Source organism: Magnolia sinica, chromosome 6 (genome assembly GCF_029962835.1).
Source record: "Magnolia sinica isolate HGM2019 chromosome 6, MsV1, whole genome shotgun sequence".
Taxonomy (NCBI): Eukaryota; Viridiplantae; Streptophyta; class Magnoliopsida; order Magnoliales; family Magnoliaceae; genus Magnolia; species Magnolia sinica.
The window spans coordinates 8,085,210-8,110,902 of NC_080578.1; the positions used below are offsets into that span (position 1 = coordinate 8,085,210).

Below are 25,693 nucleotides of genomic sequence, written 5' to 3' on the forward strand. Positions count from 1 at the left end.
GATAGTTGGGCCACTTCTCAAACTACATAGTGCTCCATTTTATTTTAAGCAGGACTTTTAAGCTCACCGTATCTTCCTTTACTCATTTATTGGAAATGTAAAAGACATCATTCTCAGTGGGCTTTTTCTAAGGCTGCAACTTGGTTTCAGGTTAACCTAGACCTGACTGACCCAATCCCAGTTCAGATCTAGTTGGGTTGGGGTTGGAAATCTCTAACCCAGTTTGAAATTGAGTCAGACTCAAGTTGAGCAAATTCAAGTTAAGGTTAGGTCAGGTTGGAAATATTCACATGTATTTGGTTTAGGTTGAGTTGGATCTCTTTAAGTTGAGTATAGAAGAATTGAAATTGAATTAGAGTTAGGCACCATGGGTTGGAATTAGAGTCAGGTCCAATTGAGGGTTGGGTTGGGCTTCGATTGATCCTCAACCCAACCCAACCAAACCCACCTTTTAAAAAAATTAAAAATAAATAAATAAATTATTTTTACGCAATCACTGGACACACACCCACGAACGCCGTAGTCCGATTTCACCACCTATGGGTATCAAAACCCAAGACTTCGTGTTGAAACTCCTCCGAGTCTACCATTGAGGTAAGGACTCGAACCCAACCCAACCCACCTTAGTTGCACCGCTAGCACATGGAGTCCAAATTGGGTTCGTATTCTCCACATGTTTGTATTTGGTTATTTAGGGGTGGGGGGGCCATGGTTTAAATATCCAAACGGTTGATTTGACAGGCCCAACACTGATAGGTCATATGGCCAAAATCTGACACCGATTGGAAGATTTTATTTATCTGATATTTGGTCATTTTTAGTTGAATGTGGACCATTCTTGTATTTCCATCCTTTATATATTTGTTTTTTTATAGGTAGGTAGAAACATACACTGACTGGCATGCACTCTGTCGACTGTTAAGGCACGGGTCGAGCCCTGTCCTTTCTTCATTGTCTGTTTACAGGTTACTTTCAAGGAGACTATATTGGGGACATGATCTGATCTGGCCAAAGAAGGGTCTAATCATGTCAATGGTTTGGATTGCTACAGTTCTACACAATACACCCTGCACAAACTGAGGACACAAGTGTACTATAAACATATTCTTACTTGTCCTTGGTAAAATAGAGCGGACCTGACCTGCCTGCCCTATTCTCTGTGGAACCCACTTTGATGTCTATGTCATATCTACTCTGCCCATCCATTCCTCCCTCTAGTTTTAAGACATGAGCCCCAACATAAGGCAGATCCAAAACTCAAGTAGACCACATCATATGAAATAATGGGGATGGAAACACCCACCATTGCAATCTTCTGAGGGCCCACTAGGCCACTATGATGTTTGTATGCCATAAAGTCCCTTTCATAAGATGGTTCTCATGGGTATGAAGAGACAACATAAATATCCGACAGATCAAAAACTTATATGGCTTTAAGAAGGTTTTAATGGTGGCCATTTAATCTCTATTGAACCTTATGGTGTGGTCTATTGCGCAGCACGCCAACAACGCAATGAGCTTAGATCCAATCTTAGGCCTCACCCACAAATAATAAACAGGAATAAATATAAACTAGAAATAGATCAAAGCATTCAAAACAAGCCACAAAACAAGATATACGTGGAAAAACTCCAAACTAGGATAAAAAACTATGGATGTAAACTTCCACTATGAAGAACGAAAATTATAAAGCAATATACTAACCTCTCCCTTAGAAGTACATAAAAAACCATTTGCCCACACCTTAGAATAATTTTTCCTTGCTTTTTTCTCTGTATGAAAAACCCTAGGAATTCCTGTTTATAGTTTTGGAAACTCCCCTTTCTGCATCCCAGTTGCGAAAGAACTTGCGACACGAAATCGGCGCAAAATTGCGGAATGAATCTGCGTAACCCGGTCAAGAGGACCCCACGACCGGTCGTGAATGGGCCACGACCGGTCAAATACCTCGGGATCAAAAAACAGTGCTCGCTGGACTTTGAATCGAGCCGGACCCTACGACCGGTCGAGAACGGTCCCAGATGTGGCTCCACATCTTAAAATGGTCCACTTGAGTTTTGAACTAGCCTAATTTTTTATATCATGCACTAACATGGGTTGGTGAAACGGATGGACAAAGAGGATATAACACGAAAATTCCAAGTACTACCCTCTAACTTTAAGTGCCTACATATCAAATGTGCAAATATATCTCTTATGTCAAATGTATCACCTACAACTTCAAGCACCTCACATGTAACACGTGCTATTATTTATTTTCAAGTGTCCCACATATGTTGGGTGTGACATATATGTAGCTATTCCTTTTGTAGCATTCCCTTAGTGTTAGAAGTACTAAGGTGACATGTTAAAATAACTATTAGGAATTTCTTTTGCCAAACAAAAAATTTAAAAATAGGTCCAATTTTTTTTAAAAAATTATTGTGAAAACAGGGAAAACTATATTTACTTTTTAGCAATTTTTGAAAATAAGATTTCCTAAGAAATACTATTCCCTTTTGGGTGCTTGTTACAAATCCAAACAGGTAGCGTGGCTAAAGGACCCGATTACGACAACTAGCCTGTGCAAGAATCAGCCCGTCCATGGATTCAACAAATTCAGGTCGGTTCAGATCAGATTGGGAATAATCACATGGATTTGGGTTGGGTTATATCTGTTTAGGGTTGAGCATTGAGAAATTTGGGTGGGGCACCTAGGGTAACCGGATGTGGATTGCCTCTGAGAGCCTTTGGCAAAGACTCCTGCGATGGGAAGCTAGGTGGTGCCCACCGTGATGTTTGTGAAATATCCACCCGTTCATCCATTTTTCCATGTAATGTTTGGAAATGGGACTTAAAATTCAAGCTGTGCATGCGTTGAACTGAGTTGAGCTTGGCACAGCTCAGCTCGTCCCGGCTAGTAGCTAACCCCAGCTCCAACTCGGCTTGGTTTGGTGAGCAGCTTGGGCTAGTTCGAGTTGAGTTCGAGCTTGTGTGACATTTTCTCAAACACATATAATACAACTTCGATTTCTCACATAGTGCAAAACAATAATAACTCTTTACAAGTATTTCATCAAACACTTAGGTGAGCAGAATCAAAATCAAGATGAGGGTAGTTTTATGATGTATTTTTTCTTTTTTGTAATGATTTGTTTTGTACCCATTTCTTCCTCGCCACCAACTGATCCCGTGGATAATATATGCACCCTGAAATAACACTTCATTGAGTCATTTTATCAAACACTCCGGCGAACAACATCTATATCAAAATAACTGAGTCACCGAGCTGATTTGATCCGAGTCGATTCGAGTTGAGGTTCTATCCAAGTCGAGTCAAGCTTGGGCAAGCTCGAACTCAGCTTGAAATTTTTTCGAGCTCCAAGAACCAGCTCGACTCAGTTCGAATCCAACTTCGAACTGAGGCAAGTCGATCTTTTCTGAGTTGAGCCAAGTAAGCTGGCCGAGCTAACTTAACTCATGTACAGTTCTACATAAAATTAATGAGGAAGACCCAAAACTCAGGTGGGCAGCCTGACAGGATAAGGTGGATAGAAAATGCCTACTATTGAAACCTTCCTTTGTCCAAGGAGATGTTTATATGTCATCCATAATATTCGTTAGGAAGGATGAATTGAAAAATACAAATATTAGCTTGATGTGAAACTTTGTGGCCCGTGAATATTTCAAGGGTAGTTGTTCGATCCTCATTGTTTTCAGTTATGCAGAATTTTGGGCCCCACCGAGCTTCCCACGGCAGGAAGTTCCAAGTTGCCGACCCTAATAGTTGATTTGACAGGCCCAACATTGACAGGACATGTCCAAAAACAGACCCAGAACAGAAGATTTTACTGATACTATGTTTGGCCATTTTTAGTTGAATATGAACCATTCTTGTATGTTTTTCTTTATGTATTTGCTTTATCATAGGTAAGCTGGGGTCGAACCTAAACATCAATGTGGAAACGCACCCTCACTGCCATGCACTCTGTCGACTTTCGATGTACGTGTTTGAACCCTATGTCCTTTCTTAGTTGCCTGTTTACAGGTTCCTTTAAAGGAAATTATTGGGGACATGATCTGATCTGACCAAAGCCAGTCCCATCATGTCAATGGCTTGGATGGCTACAGTGCTACACCATCCACCCCGCCTGTACAACCTGAGACAAGTGTACCATAATTCTTAAAACGTGTCCTTGGTACTAAAAGAGCAGGCTTGATTTGCCTGTAACCCTAAGAATTCCCTCTTAACCGTAAGCTTTGTGGGCCCACTTTCACTCCACTCTCTGTTAGTTCATTTTTGGACATGAGTGGGGATGGAAATGCCTACTAATGAAACCTTCTCAGAGCCCATTGTGATGTTTGTATGCCATAGACTCCATTCATAAGGTGGATCTCATGAGGGTGAAGCGACAACACAAATATCAGCCTCTTCGAAAACTTATATGGCCCCAAAAAGGTTTCAGTGGTGGGCATTCAATCCCTACTATTTCTTGTGGTGAAGCCTACTTGAGTTTTGAATTTTCCTGATTTTTAGATCAGGCACTAACATGGGTTAGTGAAATGTATAGATAGAGAGGATATAACATAGAAATTTCAACTAGCCCTACAAAAATAAGGATCACAAGGGATTCATGTAACTTCGGGTTTCATGCAACCAAAATCCTTTAGTCCAAACATATAGTGTGGGTAAAGGACCAACCATAACAATCACCTACTACTGCAAAAGTCAGCTGTGGGATGTACAAGATGACATGTTCTTTATTGCTTGAGGGTAGATTAGCATTATTGTCTGCTGTCCTTGTAATTGCTTTTATATTGACTTATTTTTATTTCAATAATTACCTACTTTTTCTATTAATTTATTAGAAGTGTCAAGCGCTCATGAATACTAGTAAATTGAATTCTTTTAGTGACTAGATGGTCAATTCAAAGAAGGTAAAAAAAATAAAAATCTGCAACAATAGACCACATGATCATGGGCCAAGTCATCAAATGATCATAGTTCCCTTGCATTCCTTAGCTACACTTTGGATTCATCTTCTTCCTTGGCCAAAGAATAAATCCTTTAGCTCAAGGTTGCAACCAGGTATTCAAGACTCGTGGCTGACTAAACCATTTGAGCTTAAGTGAGTCATGGCTTGGTCTAAGTCAGCCAAGCCACCACATATTTGTAGAAAATAAAATATGAAAAATAGGGGTGTACACGAACCGAGCTAGCTCGGTTAGCTCGCTCGACTCAACTTGAAAAAGCTCTATTTGACTCGGTTCGTAGCCGAGTTCGAGCCGAGTTGAGCTGGTTTTTTTAGCTCAAAAATGAGTTTGAGCTGGCCCCAACTCGACTTGACTCAAATCGAATCCGGCTCGAATCGAACCAGTTCGGTGACTCGGTTACTTTGCTATTGATGTTGCTCACCAAGTGTTTGATGAAATGACTCAACGAAATGTGGCTGGTGGCAAGGTAGGTATATACATGAAACAAATACCCTGTTTTTTTTTCTTGTTTTTTATGTTGCTTAGAAGGTGTTTGATAAAATATTTGTAAAACCATTGCTTCTGTTTTATAAATAGTGGGATTTCGAAGGTACAGTCCAGGTGTTTGTGGAAATACTCAATGGCGAACTCGGCTCGATCTTGGCTCGAACTCGGCTTGAACTGGCCCGAGCTGCTGACCAAACCGGGCCGAGCCGGCCAATCAGGCTCGAGGACCAAGCCGAGCTGAGTTCAAGCTGAGGTCAGCTAGTGGCCGAGCTGAGGTGAGCTGAGGCCAGTTCGACTCGATTCGACTTGATGTACACCCCTAATGAAAAATGTCCATATAGTTGCATGGTATTGAAAATGGTTTGAAGGCATATACTACTGTATGTTTTTTGAACATTGTCAAAGCTTTCCAATTGTGCAAGAATTCAATCACATTGACCTTAGGATTTACCCGATTAAGACAATACCTTGATCTTAGCTTCAAATGCTCAAAACAAGGAAAAAAAGAAAAGAAAAGATGAAAGTTGAAATGTTTTAAGCATGTATCTCTTTTAAATTCTTATAAAAAGAAATTAACTATATATGTATTTTATCTCTCTAATTCTTATAGAAAGAGATGAAATGTGCAACTAATAAAATGCATAGTTCTGATGGTATGATTGAAAGAAGCTTTTGGGTCAAAGTACCTTTCAAGTGTTCACGTGGGCTTCACCTTTCATCTACCTCATCAAGCTTGAGTTCCAACGGATCGGTCAATCTAGAAAAGTTGAATTACAATGAAAGCCCAATAGCTTTGCCTGACTGTCATGAGGTGCTACGTGAGCTACAATATGCCTGAGCAGTCCACTACCCACATGTGCGTTATGTGCTTCGTACCTTGCTGGACTAATATTTACTTAGTAAAATCTTAAGGGCCTATTTAATTTCTCAATTATTAGTGTAGTTACTTGTAAATAAATCATCATTAGTTACTCCTGTAATTACAGCAACAACCTAAATGATTGAGGATGACAACCAGCTTGTTTGGACTCTAAAATTGAAGCGGAAAATGAAGAGTAGGCCAAATTTGTGCGGCTTACCGTAATGTATATGTTTTATCCATACCGTTCATCTATTCTTCTAGCTCATTTTAGGGCATGACCCTAAAAATGAGGTAGATCCTACACTAAAGTAAACCACACCACAAATTACAATGGAAATTAAATGCGCTTAACTAGATGCCAAATAAACATCACTATGAGCCCCATGGAGATACTTAGCTATTGTATCTACCTCAATTTAAGCTCATGCCCTAAAATCTTAGGCCAAAATTCTCACTTTTTATTCCTCTCTTACAAAGAGGTGTTAATAGTAATTTTTTATGAGAAAAATGGACCCACCAATAAAAAGAAATCAGGTCGGAACCTTATGCGCTTAACCGAACCAGATAATAACAGAAACTTTAGACCCGACCTCTAGCTCCGAAGTTTAGTAGAGGATGAGGTCAAGCTCAACGTCCCGCTAACAGGTCGGAAGAACCACGGACCTCAACAAAAAGAACCCAACTGCTTGACTAAGCAGACAGGTCGGCATATCCAAGGTCAGCATGTCCCAGGTCGCTACGTCCTAGGCCAGCATATTTCAGGTCAGCATATCCCGTCTCCTATTATGGTCCAACTTGATTTCAACCGCATTTGCCCAAGATCCTAGCTAAATATCTAGAAAGCCTATTGCGATACGAATCCGTCGGAGATCTTAGCCAAGAATTTAGGGCAATCCTTACGACTCATAATAGGATTGAGATCCTACTATAAGATATCTTGCTAAATAAGGAGACCCATCCTATACCACTGCCTCTTCTAAACTATAAATAGAAGAGCCTCTGATAGTGAAAGATACGTACATTCTCAAGTTAAAAACTCCATAATTTGACCAGACCCGGATCCCCTGCCTGACTACATGAAGGGCTTGGAAAAGCGAACCAAATTTCTGCATCAGCATTCATTATCAACATTTTACACCCATTTACAAAAATCTTTCCAAAAATCAATCACCCTTTTAAATAATATTTATATAGGAAAGATACTATATAAACCACATTTCAACCCCACTTTCCAATACGGGACACGAATTAAAAAAAGACGCATTAACCTGTTACTCTGAGCCCAAGAATAGGAGTTGGACCGATTTAAGGATGTGGACCACCAAACCCGAATGCAGCCACAATCAGATGGACAGATATATTCTGTAGGGTTATCTTGTGACACGTGGGGCTCTAAAAATCGGCTCCATTACAATGATCTGATCTTAGGGACAAAACAAGGTAGAGTAGAAAACCACATGCACGCATGGCATGGGCCATGAAACTATCTCCATGTAAGCTCTTTAGGGAACACAAACGATGAGTTTTCTTAAAGGAGTGCGACGTACGTGATTGCTTATGGACATGTTTTGCACCAGCCACTAAATCAGGGCCCTACATATGTGCCCCCCACCACTCGTTTGGTGTATACGCTGGCCAACCGACAGTTTGTTTATGATCCCAGCTGTTGATTTGATGGTCCTCACTTATGATCCAAGCCGTTGATTTGATGGTTCTCACTGTAGATGAGGGATTTCCAGGAAATGTTCATAATTGGAAAATCATAACCCTTCTATTGGTGGCAGTAAATAGATGGTTTAGAGACAACACATAAGCGGTCAAAATTCAATGGATGGATATAGGATCTTACAATTAATTGGATTTTAGAGGCGTAATATGGTGGGACCCATCATATCAACGGTTCAGATCATCAAACGATCGGCCCAGAACAATGAGTAATCAAACTGTAGGTTTGCTGACAAGGAAGCCTTGTAATTCATAAACCAGCACAAAATGCACTCGAGCGAGTACACTTCTTTTGCCAGTCGCATCATATGTAGAACCAGACACGCGTGTAAAACATCAAAGCCGCTCATCTTCCGACCCATGCACCGCCCTAGGCCTTTATGACCATCAGGTGGCCGAAACTGCACAATACAATCAAACGAACGTTGAGAGAAAACACCAACGGTCCACATTCCATGTATACCTGTGACTACTTGATCATCCAACCGATCAAATTTTTTAGAATAGACATAAAAAAAAAGTTTGGATCACCTGATGATCGGCTCTGATCTAGTACACTTATCCTTCATTGCCAAGTGTAAGGCAGAGTAGCAAAAACGAAAGTACACTAGCACTACCTTGAACGCGCTTAGCGATTGGTACCGGAAAAGTCTCGAGTACCTGGCTGGCGTAAGTACCTACACGGTTACTTTCCCTAATGTAGCGAAACCACTTGACATGCATGTAATCTTCACCGTCCATCAGGTGCATCACCCCTTGTTTAACCTCGATCCAAAAAATCAGATTGATCGAACACTCAAGCGAAACACATCAAAAATTCATACCTAAAAACATCTAAATTCATGTATTATTACTTACAAGTAAGTTTTTAGGATACTATGGTTTTTGGGCAATTCCTTCTTTCTGGTGAGACACATCAGATGAATGGATTAAATGTCAAAAGATACCAAGGAGGGCCTACACAAAAACAATGGTAAGCGTGCCATCCCAACTTTTCCCAAAATTTGTGTTTGTTGGATTGATCTTTCAAAAATAAATAAATAAATAAAAGCAACAAAGGTGAAAGTTTTTTTTTTTTAATTATTTATTTAAAATCTACATCAATCTAATGCACGGGAATCTATAACAATAAGTCCAAAGTTCTAAGATCAAAGTTAAATCTTACCTTGTTGAAATTGAGATCAAGGAGTCGTTTTTTTGTTGTTTTGTTTTTCATGGTAAGTCTATGCTGATCTCATCAAGAAAGAGGTAGGTGGTCCACATGCTCACATGTTTAATGGAAGAAGAAGGGATCTCTTTCTCTCAATTTATATGCCAGTATTCTGGTTTAAATGTGTATACTGGTGTGGTGCTCCATTACTCAATAAACATTGATATACCTTCAAGAAAGTCCATATAATACCTCATACATATGTATACCTATGATCCAATCATTCCACTATCTAGGCCATATATCATTTATCTAGATCTCATACCGGTCAAGTGGTTGATCATCAAATCTTGGCCAATGAGTTATTATCAAATGTGATCATAATAGTTTTAATGATTAAAATAAAATTTTACCGATTAAAATTTCTTATAAATATTGTACCCAATGAAAAAGAAATAAAAATTACTTGTTGAATATCTAATTTAATAAAATCTAAGCCATAAATAAGTTCTTAGGTAAATTTAGTGTACCTCATGTTGGCCTTTACAAAATTGGATTAATACTAATGAACAAACCTACCATGTACCTCATGTTGGCCTTTACAAAATTGGATTAATACTAATGAACAAACCTACCATTACTCACTGTCATTGGCCGTTAAGAAGCTTCATAAAGTGAACTAAAGCTGCATAATCAAGATCACAACCATTACACATTCTCAAGTTAAATGATTGATTAACTCTCATACATTATTAAATTTTTATCATATGATCATAATCCAAGCTAATAGGTCCTCAAACTATTGACTTGAATTTCAATCCACTAATGCAAGTATCCAAAGATCCAATATCAATATCATTTATCCATGATACACATACACTCCTGTGGGAGTAAGGGCAAAGGCACAAATGACATCTAGTCGATTCTGGATGATAAAGACTTTTTATCATTATATACTTGTTAGTCCCCTCAAACATGATGACCAAACATCTCAAAAAATAATATTCATAGATGTGTTGATCATGGTTAATCAAGATACTGAGATTTATTGACCAAAACTTTTTCCAAACAATGATCACCATGTCTAATCTTAAGTTCTCAAGGATCGGAGGAATTACTTCTCACATAGCCCATATAGTCTAAAATACTATCAATCATCAAAATCAATGACTAAGATCAACCCTATGACATTCACATTGCTAGTGGATTATGGTGTAGATTAACTTTTTAGAACACAACTCCAACAATGGCCAATCCAAGCCACGGACGATTACAATTTTTAGAATACAAGGGAAAAAAAGAAGACATTGTACTTAATGGACAAGGTAAATCTCATGAAAGTTCCATCCATGTGGCTCTCAATGCGCTAGTTACAAAACTCAAGAAGACCAACACCATGCAAACATATTAGTTATGACAGTAATTTTTATAATTTTTCCATTGTTGTAGCCCATGTGAGTTTTTAATCAGGATTATCATTTATATGTATAGTAACTTCTTGAAATTACAATCAACTTATGTAATAAATTATTAGAAAGCATTTGATTATAATTAACTCATATAATAGTCTATTACATTACCCCCAAGTTTTTACCTCTCATCCCAATTTAAATAAAGGAGAATTGCATCAGATTGGCAGCAGAGAATCAAGATTATGCTAAAACTTTTATATTTATGACCCAAATAATAGTCTCACCTTATGTACAGTGTGTTTTACATATACAACGTGGTGGACCCCGTAGAGGTTGTTGTTTCAAGGGTGTTGCATAAGAGAGAGAGAGAGAGAGAGAGAGAGAGAGAGAGGCGGTCATGCATGTAGTTCGAGGATTCAACATCTTCTACAAATTGCCATGGAAAGAATCGGGGCCTTTTGGGAAAACGACAAACGGAATAAGACCCGAGGCCGGCATGTATCTTCTTCTACCTCCTCTCTCAAATATAAATACACTTGAAAAAGAGAACAATACACATTACATATAACACCTGTTTATACAACTCGCACTTGTGTTTTTTTTTCCTTCTTCTCCTCTCTCAGAGAACATCTCCATTGTTCCACCTACACCCCAACTACCACTCTCATGGACCATGCTCTTCTCCTAGTGGTTTTCACTTCTCTCCTAGCTGGTCTTGCCACCCTCCTCACCTTGCTCAGGAGATTAAATGGCTGGTATTACGAAACCAGACTTGGTGAAAGGCGGTTTTCTCTCCCTCCAGGTGATCTTGGTTGGCCCATCATCGGTAACATGTGGACGTTCCTTAAAGCTTTCAAATCAAGCGATCCAGATTCATTCATTTCCAGCTTTGTTACCAGGTGGGTATCTTTCAGTTTTCCTTATTTCATCATCATTCCTTATGCTTTGTTTCCCCAACTCCTCTTGGCCTTTTCATCAGTCATCTTTGGTGATATGGGCATTTTAGGAATTTTAACAGGATCAAACATGTCACGGTCGTTCCCAGAGTAGGAAAGACGGTTCTTGTCATTTTCAATGGCTCAGATGCAGAGGGGTTAGCACCAGTATCTGGAATTTAGCTATGTATTATATTCAATACAAGGTTATATTCGTCTTTTTTCCTTTCATTATTTTACTTATTATATTCCCGAAATTGCTCAATTTTCCATAACAGAAAAGGACACAAGTCCTGTTACATAAAACTATTTTATCTTCTGAAATCAATAACTTATTTAGATGTGGCCAAAGACATCTAACTATAGTGCTTGTACTAACCCAAGCACTATAAATGCCTCTAAATGACCCATCTACCCTTCCTTTTTGTCCTACCAACATGCTTACTTTGAAGGGTAGTATAGTACAATTATTTTAAAAGATGGACCACACCGTACAAGCAATTATAGCCATCCAATCAGTTTGGTTTTAAAATAGATGGTGGAAAACATTTATATGTATAAAGATGATAGCTATGATTATCAGATTGGTATGCTTTTAACATGGGCCTTGTATGGTAGGGCCCACATAAGGGATCTTAAACCAATCTGAACCGCATCATTTCTGAGAGGGCCCACCTAAGTTTCTTGCTTTAGTCTGATTGGGTCAAACACTAGAAAATACATGGTCAACCTTGCTTTTATTTTATTTTTTTATTTTTTATTTTTTATTTTTTTATTTTTACTTTTTATCAAAAGAGGTTAGGAAATGGGCATCTTTTGATATGTTGGAACCCCACCCAACTTCCAATAGATTTATTATCCTCAAATTAACTAAACACTTAAAAAAATCGTTTTTGTAAAACTGATTTTTTAAAAAAGTTGCTTTAATAATTTTTTAAAGGAATATTTTACTTTTGTCTTCTTCTTTTTCCTTTTGTTTATTTACATTTTCCCTTTCTTAAGAGTTGGTGCGCCTGCTTACATTATCTTCCACTAATACACACAAGATATAAAGACGGATGGCGGGAATATATAAGCAATTCCGAATTTGAAATTCCAAGAGTTCATTTTGAGATGAGTTTTAAGATTCCCAGTCACGGTTGTTGAAGGGTGGGAGATTTATGGGCATTGATCAACCCACGCATCCTTTTTTCCTTTTAGTTCAGGTAGTTTATTTATTTTTGTGGAACGAGTCTTGGTGGAATGGAATCAACGGTCATGGACTTTCCTTCGGTCGTTATGATTCTCTTGGAAAAGCTGGCCTCTTTATGGGTGGAAGGTGGCAATCCGGGCCATTCATCAGATGGGCCTCACTATGAATATGCCTGGCCAGAAAATTGGGCCACATGACAATCCAAACGGCTTGATTTAAGGAAGATTTGTGGACCCCACTTTTTCCCTGGATCATGCTATGAGGATCGCTGAACTGGCCGACATTTTGGGCCGGCTGACATCCATGTATGGCCCAGCTGATCAGCGGACCATATCTCCCATACGAATGGTGCATAGAGCCTGCGGCTCATCATTTCCATTCATCGAGCTGATCTAATGGGCATCCGAGATCGAACAAAGCAGGTCCACCAAATGCATGTTATGTCCTGATTGTGATAAATGGAATGAGCAACGGATTCTGTTATATCCTAATTCTGGCAATTATGAGAAAGTCAATAAGGGAGTGACATATGGTATTTGTAAGAGAAATATAAAGTGGATCTTAAAGATTTGAAGTAGCCAAATTGATCATGTGTTCGGTGTCACACTTTCTTTGGATGCTTTTGTCATTACCATAAACTCAGCTTCGATCGTGAAAAGAGTCACTATAGACTAAAGGTTCGACATCCAACTGATCGCTCCACTCGTTAGCACAAATGAGCAACCAAAAGTCAACCTTTTATTATCCACACTGTCCGCATAATCAGAATCCACAAAGCCTACTAACTTGTCTCATGATAAGACGTAGTCCTACATACCTTGAATATATTGAAGTAACCATTTCGCTGTCTCCTAGTGTTGATTCCCGGGTTAGACATATATCTGCAAACAACACCCACCGCATGTGAAATATCCAGTCTTGTACAGACCATTGCATAAATTAAGCTGCTAATTACGCTCAAATAAGGCACACGAGACATAACCTACGTTTTTCATTTGTTTCAAGACATTGTGCAGAAGAAAACTTAAAATAAGTCTTGTGATGAATTCTAACCAGTTTTGCCTTGTCCATCCCATATTGATCAATTCATTCTCAAGGTATTCCGTCTGAAGTAACCAAAGCCTACTTCCTTTCCTGTCTCTATGTATATCAATGCCAATAACCCTCTTTGTAACCCCTAGATCTTTCATCGCAAATGTCCCTGATAACTGAGTCCTCAATAAATCGATTTTAAATATGATATGACTGGCGATAAGGTCATCGAAGTACAAAACCAGGATAATGAATTTCTCATCACTCAGTGCCTTATAATAAACGCAATGATCATATTCACTCTTGATAAACCTTTGACTCACTATAAAAGAATCAAACTTTTTATACCACTGCTTAGGCGACTATTTCAGGTCGTACAATGACCTCTTTAACCTACAAACCTTATTATTTGCCTATTGTGTTTCAAAATCTTCAAGTTGCTTCATGTAAATCTGCTTTTATAATTTCCTGTAAAGTATGGTAATCCTCACATATATTTGTTTCAGCTCGAGATCGTATTAGGTAACTAGCACCAACACGAATCCAATTGATACTTGCTTCACCAAAGATGCGGATATCTCAATGAAATTGACACATTCTCTCTGAGTATATACATTTGTAACCAATCTTACCTTGTACCTATCATGTTCATTCTTGAAGATTCACTTGCACCCGATCGCCTTACAGCCGACAAAAAGCTCTACCAACTCTCACGTTTCATTCTTGTGCAAGAAGTCCATCTCATCATTCATCACTGCTTTCCAATTTTTGAGATCTGCATCGTCAAGAGCCTCCTGAAAAGTAGACGGATCCCCCCCATTCATAATGAGAGCAAATATAACATTTGAATCATCCATATCATATAACATTGACGTCTGCTCGATGGCATCGAGTAGTCTGTTCATGGCATCGATGGACCCTATTATTGACAGATTTAAAATATCAACAACATCATTTACTCTTAGTGGCCAATTGTTAGTTTTTTCTTTTATTTAATTTGCACTGGTATTTTGAAAGTCTTTTCTTGTAGAAGACATAAAGTAACTCATCTTCGAATAAAGAACCCCACCCTCCAATTATCATCTATTCGTTATCAAATTCTACAAGTGATTGAGTAAGCAACCAATCTTCTCATAATCTAGTTATATGCGTTTATATTGGACATATCTAATTATTTTGGTGCTTGGGATCAAAGTTAATCAGTTTGGATAGAGCCTGTATCGATTCTAGTACACAAGCATAATTAAAAACAAAGCGAAGAACCAACATGATCACTCTCTTAAATAATTAATACAAATTTTGATTTATATATTTATATATAATTAAGTGTTAAGATCAGGGCCATTTGTTTGGGCTTACCCTGACTGTTGCAACTAAATGAAGTAGTACATTTTTCCTCCAATCTAAAGTGGATCACTTGTTACGTGACCGCAGATTCAACCGGACCGGAATTTACAAGGCATTCATGTTCGGGAGCCCAACGATCATAGTCACAATACCTGAAACTTGCAAGCAAGTCCTGATGGATGAAGAACATTTCATGTCTGGTTGGCCAGAGTCTACATTGAAGCTTATTGGGAAGAAATCGTTCATCGGCATTTCTCCCGAAGAACACAAGCGATTGCGCAGGCTAACAGCAGCTCCAGTCAATGGCCATGAAGCATTGTGCACGTATCTTGAATTCATCGAAAGCGCTGTGGTGTCCGCCTTAGAGAGATGGGCCAAGATGGATCAGATAGAATTCTTGACTGAGGTTAGAAGGCTTACTTTCAGGATAATTACATACATATTCTTGAGTTCGGAAGGTGATCCGGTGATAGAAGCTCTCGAAAGAGAATATACAGCTCTGAACTATGGTGTAAGAGCCATGGCAATCAATCTTCCTGGTTTTGCATACCACAGAGCACTCAAGGTCAGTTACAGACAGTTGGTTTATGTACATTTCTCTATATATTCAAATCACAGCTTGCCGCGTAAAGATCCAAGCCACTCATCATGTGGTTCTCAGCTTGTAGATGCCATGGTTAAAAGATCAGTCCTATCTGCCCATCTGGGTGGTCAGATATTTGCACTGAATGTGGACCTTGGTCATTTTCTTTTCTACATGTGTGCCCACCTGATGAGTGGAATGGGATAGTTGGAACTGACAGTGAATTTCTTGAAATTCTAGGCTCGGAAGAAATTGGTGGCGATTCTTCAATCTGCCGTTACTGAAAGAAGGGGGAAGAGATTGAGAAATGTACCTCAACTGAAGAAAGACATGATGGATGCTCTGATAGAGGTTGAAGATGACAGTGGTAGGAGATTGAACGACGAGGAGATCATCGATATTCTGATCATGTATCTCAACGCAGGCCATGAATCTTCTGGCCATATCACAATGTGGGCCACCGTCTTCTTACAAGAGCACCCCGAGTTCTATGAAAAAGCCAAGGTGGGAGTATAATCCATTCAATGTTCAGGTGACCTGGGATTCCTTGATTTTGAATTTCCTTGAGTTCCTAATCCAAACACAGCTGCATGGTTTTAGGCAGAGCAAGAAGAGATAATTAGGAAAAGACCTCCCATGCAGAAGGGATTAACATTCGACGAAGTCAGACAAATGGAGTATCTTTCCAAGGTTTGCATCTGATTACATTACATTTGTGTACCAAACATCTCCAACTCTCCATTAGCAGTGGGGGAAAATCCCATCTGCCTTCCAAATATGTATTTCAGACAGTTTTTTGAGAAGCAGGCAGGAATGTGCATCGGGATTCCCGCCCACAATCAATGGACAGTGGAAGATTTTCAGTATGATCAATCTTTATATATTTGTTATGAACCTCAATATGTTATTCAGAACATTTCTGTTGTTGTTGTTTGTTTTTCGCTGGTGGGTTGAGCCACAATGTGGCGTGGCCCACAACCAGCAGGCACGAGAGGATCGCAACTTAGAGAATTTGTATTAACCATGAAAAGAATTTCCTTTTGGGTTTGTAGGTGATCGATGAGACTTTGCGTGTAATCAACATCTCATTAGTGGTTTTCCGGGAGGCAACTTCTGATGTCAACATCAACGGTCAGTTTCTACTTACTATTAATGGCAGTTCGCTTATTGATTGAAAACCATTACAGTTCCAAAGCTTGGTGTCAATCTATGTTTTTCTTCTCAGGTTATGTGATTCCTAAAGGTTGGAAAGTTCAGGTCTGGTTCCGCAGTGTTCACTTGGATCCTGAAGTTTATAAGGATGCGAAGGCGTTTAATCCGGATAGATGGGATGTAAGTAACGTGACATTTTGCATGTATGTATGTATGTATGTACTTAGAATTAGAGATATTATACTTGTATATGCTTAAATTCGTGCAGGGACATACACCGAAAGCAGGTAGTTTCATTCCCTTCGGAGCTGGAAGCAGGTTATGCCCGGGGAATGATCTTGCCAAAATGGAGATCTCTGTTTTCCTACACTACTTTCTCCTCGGTTATCAGTGCGTTCATCAGCCTTTTCTTTTGAGTACATAGCTTAGCTTTTTTTCTTTAGAGTACATATTTCTGCATGTACATGTAGAGTGTAAGAAAACGAACTGATGCAATAAAGAAAACCAAACACAGAAAATACTAATAATTTACATGGTTCAACGTTGTGCCTACTCCACAGATGAGATAAGCCCCTGTTGAAAAAACTAATTCTCAAAAGGATTACAGCCCTAACAATATTCTAGCCCCAAAAATCAGAAGAAGAAACAAGAGTTTCTAGTGTAACCCTAATTCGAACCTATTAACAATGTTTATGCCCCATACATGGAAATACCTAAGATATCCTATTTTGGATGGGTTGGGTCTTTAGATCGGGTCTCATACCATTCAGGTCCATATCTATAACTTATCATGTACCATTTTACAAAATACTATCTACCACACAGAGTAAACATAATGATGGAGTACACAGTTTTGTACATTCCTGATGAACACACACATCTCTCTCTACATATATACATGTGTGTGTGTGTGTGTGTGTGTTTTTATACACAGGGAGATTGTGTACATGTTTTATTTCAGCTGAACTGGTCTAAGAAAAACATGAACATTTCACAGATGTTCTGAGGAAATAATTCAAAGTTTCTTTGCTTACGAGAAGGAATTGTAATTTTGTACATGGTTTATAATGTGATTTTCCAAATGATGGAGGATTTTCAAACTATTTGCAAATCATGCAATGGGCACATCATTTACCAATGTGTACAAGCCAAGAACATTCTTGGAAACAATGTTTCCTAACTAAGGGTGTGTTTGGATGTTACTAAATTCCTATTGATCCCAATGGCCATTCGACCAAACAGTTATGTTCCTTGCCGACTCGCTATTTGGGGCTGGTTTGATGGGCAAAAGGTCCATTATGTGCAATGCAGAATGTGATTCCGCTTTTTTCCAAACTGCTAGCGTATCCAAAGCATCCACACCCATGCCTAAAATTGAGTTTATCTCGTTTCAGTTAGTAGTAATGATATATTAGAGATCTTAATTTCTAAAAAGAATTACTATTAACTAAAATGAGTTGAACTCATTTTTAGGCATCTACTAGACAGGGTTAAGTTCGTTTTTAATTCATCAATGATCAATGAGACTTACCAATTCCATGATCTAATTCGTGTTTGTGCTAATTCGACCTTTGAATCTAACTCTTCTGTGTGCAGGCTCAAGCGGCTTAACCCAGAATGCCCAGTTAGGTACCTACCCCATACAAGGCCGACAGACAATTGCCTTGCGAGATTAGTAAAGCTCTCACCGCCATCTATGTTAACAAACAAATCCCAACAATTGTAAAAGTTCCATTTTGCTTATACTTTAAATGCATAGACTCCCACATCGCAACTGCTTGCTATGGAAATTACAATAGGCTGATTTCTGAATCTCTTTGATTGATGAATAAATATAGGTATGTGATGTCTGAGTGAAAACCCTGCAAGTGACATCTGATCTTGGCTTTAACATCGTGATAAGAGAAGCGCACACATGTACTCCATACATATACATTTTGTATGTTTATATATGTGTTTCCTTTTGAACCATCAGTGCATGTATCGCCAAATAGAGTCTATGTCTTGTTAGAATGAAGAACTAGATTATGATGGATGCATGGAGGAGAGAAGAACAACGTATTAGAGCTGTCACAAAGCAAGTGCAGGCACCTATCTATCTGCAACTGTGTGCATTTCTATGTTTATGGTTTGAAGAATCAACATATGATGTTTTATGAATGAAGATATAATTATCCACTAAGGGCTACTTATGCTATATTTAAAGAATTTCTTTAATGTAAAAAGTGCCTGCAGAATCGTTGTGGCTGTGGTTGTCGTCTTCATCTTCTCCCAACAATTTAGGGTTGGCTATCAAATTGTAGATTGGCAAAGGTTTTATGATAGACTGCCCGCCAGACATCAACCTTATTCTTTGGCGTGGACTCTACGGACCAGCTCTGCCATAGGATCACATTGACACCATTCACATGCCCATATGTTCCACCCAGTATTGACTACTGGCCCAACCATTACATGTATGCCCAAAGGGCGGCAAGCAAGGTAGGGTTATAGAGGGGCAGTTGCAAGGAAAACCTCTAATCACAAAGCACTCTTTATGCATGAAAGGTCATGCTTGAGTAGTTGAATGTACAAAATAGTTGGGAATTCACTAATACATGATTACCAACATGACTTGCATGCTAATATGGTCATGCCCTAGACTGCACCTTAGCAAAACTATTGTGTCATACAACAAAAAATGTTGAGATTGAGATGTTGTAGGTGGGCCAGCTCTTGTTTGATACCATGGATGGTAAGAATTTAATGCAGAAATTACATGCAACGCTTTGTTTTGATAGGAGAGGAATTTAGTACAAACCTACATGAACAGTGAGGATTTCAGTAAGCTTGTATGAGGTATTAATTCATATGTCCAAGTTCTATCCTTGCTCAAGCTGAAACTTATTCACCATAAAATGGCATACATGCACACAGATATAGACTGACCAAATCATGGTACGCATTGCAGATGGAGCATAGAAAAAAAAAGAAGAAGAAGAAGAAGAAGAACAAATAGGCAATCATAAGCATCCAATTTCACATGTTGAATTTGGACCTGATGCAGTCCATATGGGTCCTTGCATCCAATTTCACATGTTGAATTTGGACCTGATGCAGTCCATACGGGTCCTTGTGAACCACGTATGGGCGGCCAGATTGAGATAGGGAAGCCTATTGTATTGGCATGATCACTGATCTTTGAGTACCCTTGAGCTCAAGCAAACCACCAAAGCAAAGCAATGGGAGTGAAAAAGAGGCGACACCATGTGGTGGAAATAGAATCATTGCCAGCCATTCTAAGCCTATTGTCGTACACCAGGATCGAATATGATGTCTTACTCGCATTCCCCAGTGATTCTAGGATTGTGAATGGTCCACAGGCCATAGAAAGATGAGCAGTTGTGACAATCTTGACCCAGATGCCCCTTGCATCAGGACCCCTAATCATGTTCATTTTAATTGCACAATAGATGGTCCCAAATTGGATGGTTAGGACCTGGGGTCATCCAATCAGTCTGATTTCCAGGCTATGCTCCCTCCAATCAGTGTCGTTTGCCAGATTTCAACTGTTCCCTAAATTTAGTTTGTATTTTAGAGGAAGTTCATTTGTAGTGGAGCCAAGGGGCCATTCAGCCCAATTTCTGAATAGGTAGCTTTTGTTATGGCGGACCTTAGTAGAACATCTACCTCAGATGCTTGAGTTGAAACACAGACTTCCTCGCATTTTTCTTTATGCTTCCTCTTCAAACTCATATGAATGTTTGGGTGATCTGCTAGGCCAGGTCTGAAAATATGTATAAAAGAGTAAACTAAAACAAAACAAGGTAAATGACATCTGTCAAACAACCACTTGCTCTAAAAGCTCAAGCCGCACTCTCCTGCACGTGTGGGGTGGAACTCCGCACGGGAACATACTGGACAAAGCTGGAGGGACACTCACACCATATATAGGCCGGACTTGGCCCCCCGTGGGAAAATATATTACCGAGGCATATTTGTTGATCTCGGGATCCAAACACAAGACCTTCCTCTCTGGTACCATGTCAAACAACCACTTGCTCTAAAAGCCAGAGCCGTTAGAGGATGGTGTATCAACGTATATTAAGGGACTTTAACAACATCCAAAAAAAATGGAGAGAGAGAGAGAGAGAGAGAGAGAGAGAGAGAGAGAGAGAGAGAGATGTGACTTTAATTACATGAAGGTGAACAGATTTGTAGTAGTTATTTATTACACTTGAAGCTTCTGCTATCCAAAACAAAAGGAGTGAGGGCGAGGAGGGCAGTAACTGAGAAAAACAAAAGAAAAGAAGGATTGACTGACATTTTAATTTAAGCAAGGAAATACTCAGTAATCCTTACAGTCTCAATTGGCTGAGATTTTCAACATAGGGAGAGGCCCAAAACCAGTTAGTGTGACTAGAACCTCTAGAACATATTCCTGCCTAATGAGCAGCATCTTCCTCCTCGCAGAATTTCGTATATTCCTTCGAACCCATTAAGGAATCCAATTCTGATGGGCTGCTCGGACGGACCCTGATCAACCATCCCTCCTCATATGGGCTTGAATTGATCTGAACAAAGAAGAAGAAAAATAAATCTTTTCAAGGCAATATAAAAAATTCTAATCGTGATCCAAATTAAAAGACCGATCAAATGGGCTGCGTGAAGAGAAAGTTGAATGATTTGCTCATTGATTTTCAGAATTTTTAGTAAATTTAGGTCACTTTTCTGCAAAATCATGGGATTATGATTTGGAGTTGACTCAGTACTATGGTCTTTCTTTAGGCTGCGTTTGGATGCACTACTGAATTGCATTGCGTTAATTAGTTCAATAGAAAGGAAACAATGGAATCGTAGTTACATTCCTTGGCATTCATAATGAGGAAGTATTGCTCAAATTGCAATTACATTCCTTTCAACCTAATTGTAGTGTAACCTCAATGAATCTTAGTTCCTTGATACAAATACTGGGGAAGGTAAATTGCATTTGGTCATGCCACTTCATGGAACTTAAGTATTGCAATTCAATTCAGCTATGCAGCCAAACACAACCTTATAAAAAATAAATAAATAAATAAAAATAAATAAATAAAACCTATGTCAATCAATTTGAGATTTCATTTTCAAAGCCTATCTCAACTTCAGAGAGGCAGAAATGTAAAAATTTTTAACGTGGGGTCTGAGAAATGGAATTACCAGACCAGGTGATTCACTTAGCTTTGTATTGACCTCGACAATCTCGCCTGAAACAGGGGAGTTAACATCACTGGTTGCTTTCACACTCTCCACGGCTCCGAAGCTGCCACCTTTGGAAATCGAACCACCAGCTTCCGGCAGCTCCACAAACACAACCTCTCCAAGATGGTGCTGTCCGACAATCCAACAGATCAATATAGGTTTTAGGAAATTGGTTGCATATTTAAGAATATGTGATCTTTCTCATTCAAGGCATCATAACCAGATATCTAACATGTGTTTGAATGCATTATTAAAATTTTAAAAAAAAATTAAAAAAAAAAATTGCAACTATTAACCGAAGAAAGAGGAAATAGCCTAGTAATTTCCGTAGCATTCAAATTTAAGTTTTGGGCTCTAGATTGCAGAAGCATTACGAGTTGGACTATAAATAAATGTAACTGCAGTTTGAGGGCCACTTCTTCTTTCAAATACTAGGTGATTGTTTGGCTGCCTGGAATTTGAAAGAACCTAAAGATTTTTTTTCACAGGAAACAAAATTCCCAAGAAAGAGATTTGGTTGGTCATGTTTGGGTATTGGGATCCGGAAATGTGTTTGGGTACGGGAAAGAACTGTCCGGAATTCTACTGTGCTATTTCCTCGAATTTTTAAGCCGGCCTCTCGCCAGGATAAAAAGACAGCACAAATTCTGAAATTAGTTTCCAAATGCGGGAGTTATGCTGTACTTACAGATTCCATTTCCAGATGGATACTTCTCCAAGGAGCCCAAATGCCCTAACAAGCATCATAATTCTTGCCATATCTACTTGATGAAAATGGATGTTCTCAATTCAATTCACTTGCACATCCAAATCAGATTTATAGCATGTGTTTGGATACACTGTTGAATCAAATTGCAATTGTTAATCTGAATAAAGAGGAAATGGTCAAGTTTTGATTTCCTTAGTATTCAAGCATGATCATTGCCAGCATTTCTTTCCACCATCCATGTGTCACTGACCAGATTATTAAAGCAATCTGATGAGTGAAAATTTTATACCGTGTCCCATTCATGTAGCAGTCCACCAGATGAATGGCCTGGATCATGAATTTTCATGCCACGTTTCAAATTTTGTTTGTGGCAAATATCATTATCATCAGTCCTTTCATATAGCTATCTATGGTATATTACAGCTATACATACATCTCCAATCTGAAAGAGCCTACTCATATTATGTACCTGAGCATGGTCTGTGATGCCAACTGTAGCCACTGAGCCTTCATGCTTCACCCATTCATGGGAGGAACAATACTTCAACCCATCTAAAACTGCCAAAAAAAGAAGAGAAAAAACCATTGAATAGATGGATGACTGCAATTCACTATTCTCAGAACACATCTCTTCTATTTAACTTGGGTGATTTATCTTAGAACGGGGTTGTAAAATAACTGCGTCTGTATGGGCCTGGGCTAGCCCAAGCCCAGCCCGCTAGCTAAAACCATCACGGCAAGCTTGGCCAGGCCATTACGTCAAATAATCCAGTCCAAGATGGGCTGTCTTTCCAAGTCTTTATGCACACTCAAAACCATGCCTACCCATCTAGTAAACAGGCATGAAGAATCATGCCCAGGTCTGCCGTGCTGACCTCAAGGCCCAAACCAAATCCAGCACAGAGCTAGGTGGGACTGAGCCAGCCTGGCCCACTATCTAGAGATAAATCCGTAGCTACCATTCGCGATAAAAATGAGTTGATCTTATTTTAGTTAACATCACTTAAACATGAACTCATTATTATGTATTAGAGATCAAGATTTCTATTACTATTAACTAAAATGCCATTAGACAAAGGAAGAATGTTAATTGCACACAACTCTCCCTACATGTTATTGAGATGTGTACAAGATCCATAGCGCTCATCCAGCAGGCCCCAGCATATGTGGGCCATGACTCGAAAATGAAGCATATCCTACATACAACTCCAATCGGAAGAGCATCAGCCTACGATGAGGCGGCCGTCTTTTTTTCTTTTTTTTTAAACTTCAAAATAAGCCATTAGATAGGCCCGCCCAACTGGACTCTTAGTCCATGGGCCATAGACAGTGGGGCCCACTAGATGATCACTATGGATATTGTACATAACTGACAAGAATCGTGCCACTGAAACTTAAGGTTAATATATCTATGGTAGCCTTGTTTAACATGAGAGCAGAGCTTATATTAACTTCAAAGCAGAACCAAACAATCCACATATCAAATAGCTAAAGAAAACCCTTTTGAATCATGAGAGAGAGAGAGAGAGAGAGAGAGAGAGAGAGAGAGAGAGAGAGAGAGAGAGAGCGCGCTCATATTAACTTATTAAAGAAGAACAAAAGCACCCAAATAGCACAAAACTAAATAAAACCCATTTGAATGAAGAAGAAAAGATACCCAAATGAGAGAGCTAAAAACTAAAAAAAACGCATTTGAATGAAGAAGAAAAGAGACCCAAATGAGAGAGAGAGAGAGAGAGAGAGAGAGAGAGAGAGAGAACCAGTAGAGAAGCATCTAGAGATGGAAAACGTCGGAGAAAGACTGGCTTTGGATCCAGAAGCAATTCTAAGTGCATTTGCGGTTGAAGATGCCCACATTCTCAGTGACATTATTTCCCTTTTTCTTTTCTTTTCTTTCCTTTTCTTTTCTTTTTCCCTTCTCTTGTGGTTTTGAAGTTTGTGGTACAAAGGAAGATAGGTCGTTATTTGGTGTTGGTTTCTCTCGTGGATGGATTGATGATGGATGATTGGTGGACATTGAAAGCCTCATCCTATATATTCTAAGATCCACATTCCTACGAAACTCACACTATCCTCGGCTCGTTTTCTCTTTTTCAGGTGGGGCCCACAACCTTCTGTGATCTCGACCTTTACTATCATGTCACCCACCGCGGGCTTGACCATGCTTCCAAATTCCCCATACTAGAAGATCCTAGCCACCCATGTTAGGCCCTGATCTCTTTCTTTTGTGGGCGTGATCCATTATTTAGAGTGTAATCTATAAGACCAATGGTTTGGATCCGATTCCCACACCCCCAACGTACTACATTAGAATGTATGTACAAAACCTGGTGTCATTCATCCCCTCGCCCAAAAATCGGGTAGCTCAACTCATCAAGTGGGCCACACGTGCCACAGAAATTGACGGTTAGGAAAAACCCAACCAGCTATTGGATTCAACGTAGATGTGAGAGCGTTAATTCAATTAACCTCGTCCAGTATTGGGTTGAATTAAGTGCGGCCCACCAATAGCGCTGTCAATGAGCTCTAGATCTTGTGGACCGAGCCTGGTCCAAACCTAGGCCAAGCTCAGATCGGGCTAGTCAGCTTGGTCTGAGATGATTATACCCAGCCGATTCCTGAACTCGATCCATGTCTGGCCCACTTTCTCACTTGTGTAAGATCCTTAGGTGTGCCGCTCCAAATTAACGGGGAATTATTTTAGGCCCAGACCATGAGCCTGATATGTCAGCTCAAAGCAAGTCGGGCCAGAATGCCCAACGATTTAGGCTAAGATAGGCCTAACCAACATGAATTTGATGGCCCAAAAGTAAGGTATCTCAACTTAGAGGTGGGCCACATGTGCATGAGTAAAGTGGACGATTAGACAATGACCAACATTTACTTTTTACGGCTCAGCTGATGAGGGCTTGTT

The 25,693-nt window shown here is 39.3% G+C and overlaps 2 protein-coding genes across 2 annotated transcripts; one reads left to right on the top strand and one right to left on the bottom strand.

The window, feature by feature from the left end:
* The first annotated feature begins 11,102 nt into the window (after positions 1-11,102).
* Positions 11,103-18,818, top strand: LOC131248159 (ent-kaurenoic acid oxidase 2-like). The gene is made up of 8 exons (XM_058248247.1): positions 11,103-11,508; positions 15,203-15,680; positions 15,939-16,202; positions 16,299-16,388; positions 16,751-16,829; positions 16,924-17,030; positions 17,119-17,240; positions 18,447-18,818. The coding sequence occupies exons 1-8, from the start codon at positions 11,276-11,278 to the stop codon at positions 18,574-18,576; spliced, it is 1,503 nt and encodes a 500-aa protein (XP_058104230.1). The 5' UTR covers positions 11,103-11,275; the 3' UTR covers positions 18,577-18,818.
* A 2,179-nt stretch (positions 18,819-20,997) lies between these two features.
* On the bottom strand, positions 20,998-24,746 carry LOC131248160 (glycine cleavage system H protein, mitochondrial-like). Its single transcript, XM_058248248.1, has 4 exons — positions 24,540-24,746; positions 23,249-23,337; positions 22,029-22,199; positions 20,998-21,403 (listed from the first exon to the last, which is right to left on the bottom strand). The coding sequence occupies exons 1-4, from the start codon at positions 24,646-24,648 to the stop codon at positions 21,275-21,277; spliced, it is 498 nt and encodes a 165-aa protein (XP_058104231.1). The 5' UTR covers positions 24,649-24,746; the 3' UTR covers positions 20,998-21,274.
* Positions 24,747-25,693: the final 947 nt, after the last annotated feature.

Excerpts from the sequence above, each read along its gene's own strand:
- LOC131248159 (XM_058248247.1), top strand. The coding sequence starts at position 11,276 with ATGGACCATGCTCTTCTCCTAGTGGTTTTCACTTCTCTCCTAGCTGGT. Across the intron at positions 16,203-16,298 it reads AGTTCTATGAAAAAGCCAAG|GCAGAGCAAGAAGAGATAAT; the intron begins GTGGGAGTATAA and ends GCATGGTTTTAG. Across the intron at positions 16,830-16,923 it reads TTCTGATGTCAACATCAACG|GTTATGTGATTCCTAAAGGT; the intron begins GTCAGTTTCTAC and ends TTTTCTTCTCAG.
- LOC131248160 (XM_058248248.1), bottom strand. The coding sequence starts at position 24,648 with ATGTCACTGAGAATGTGGGCATCTTCAACCGCAAATGCACTTAGAATT. Across the intron at positions 22,200-23,248 it reads GCATCACAGACCATGCTCAG|CACCATCTTGGAGAGGTTGT; the intron begins GTACATAATATG and ends ATTGTCGGACAG. Across the intron at positions 21,404-22,028 it reads TAAGTGAATCACCTGGTCTG|ATCAATTCAAGCCCATATGA; the intron begins GTAATTCCATTT and ends TTCTTTGTTCAG.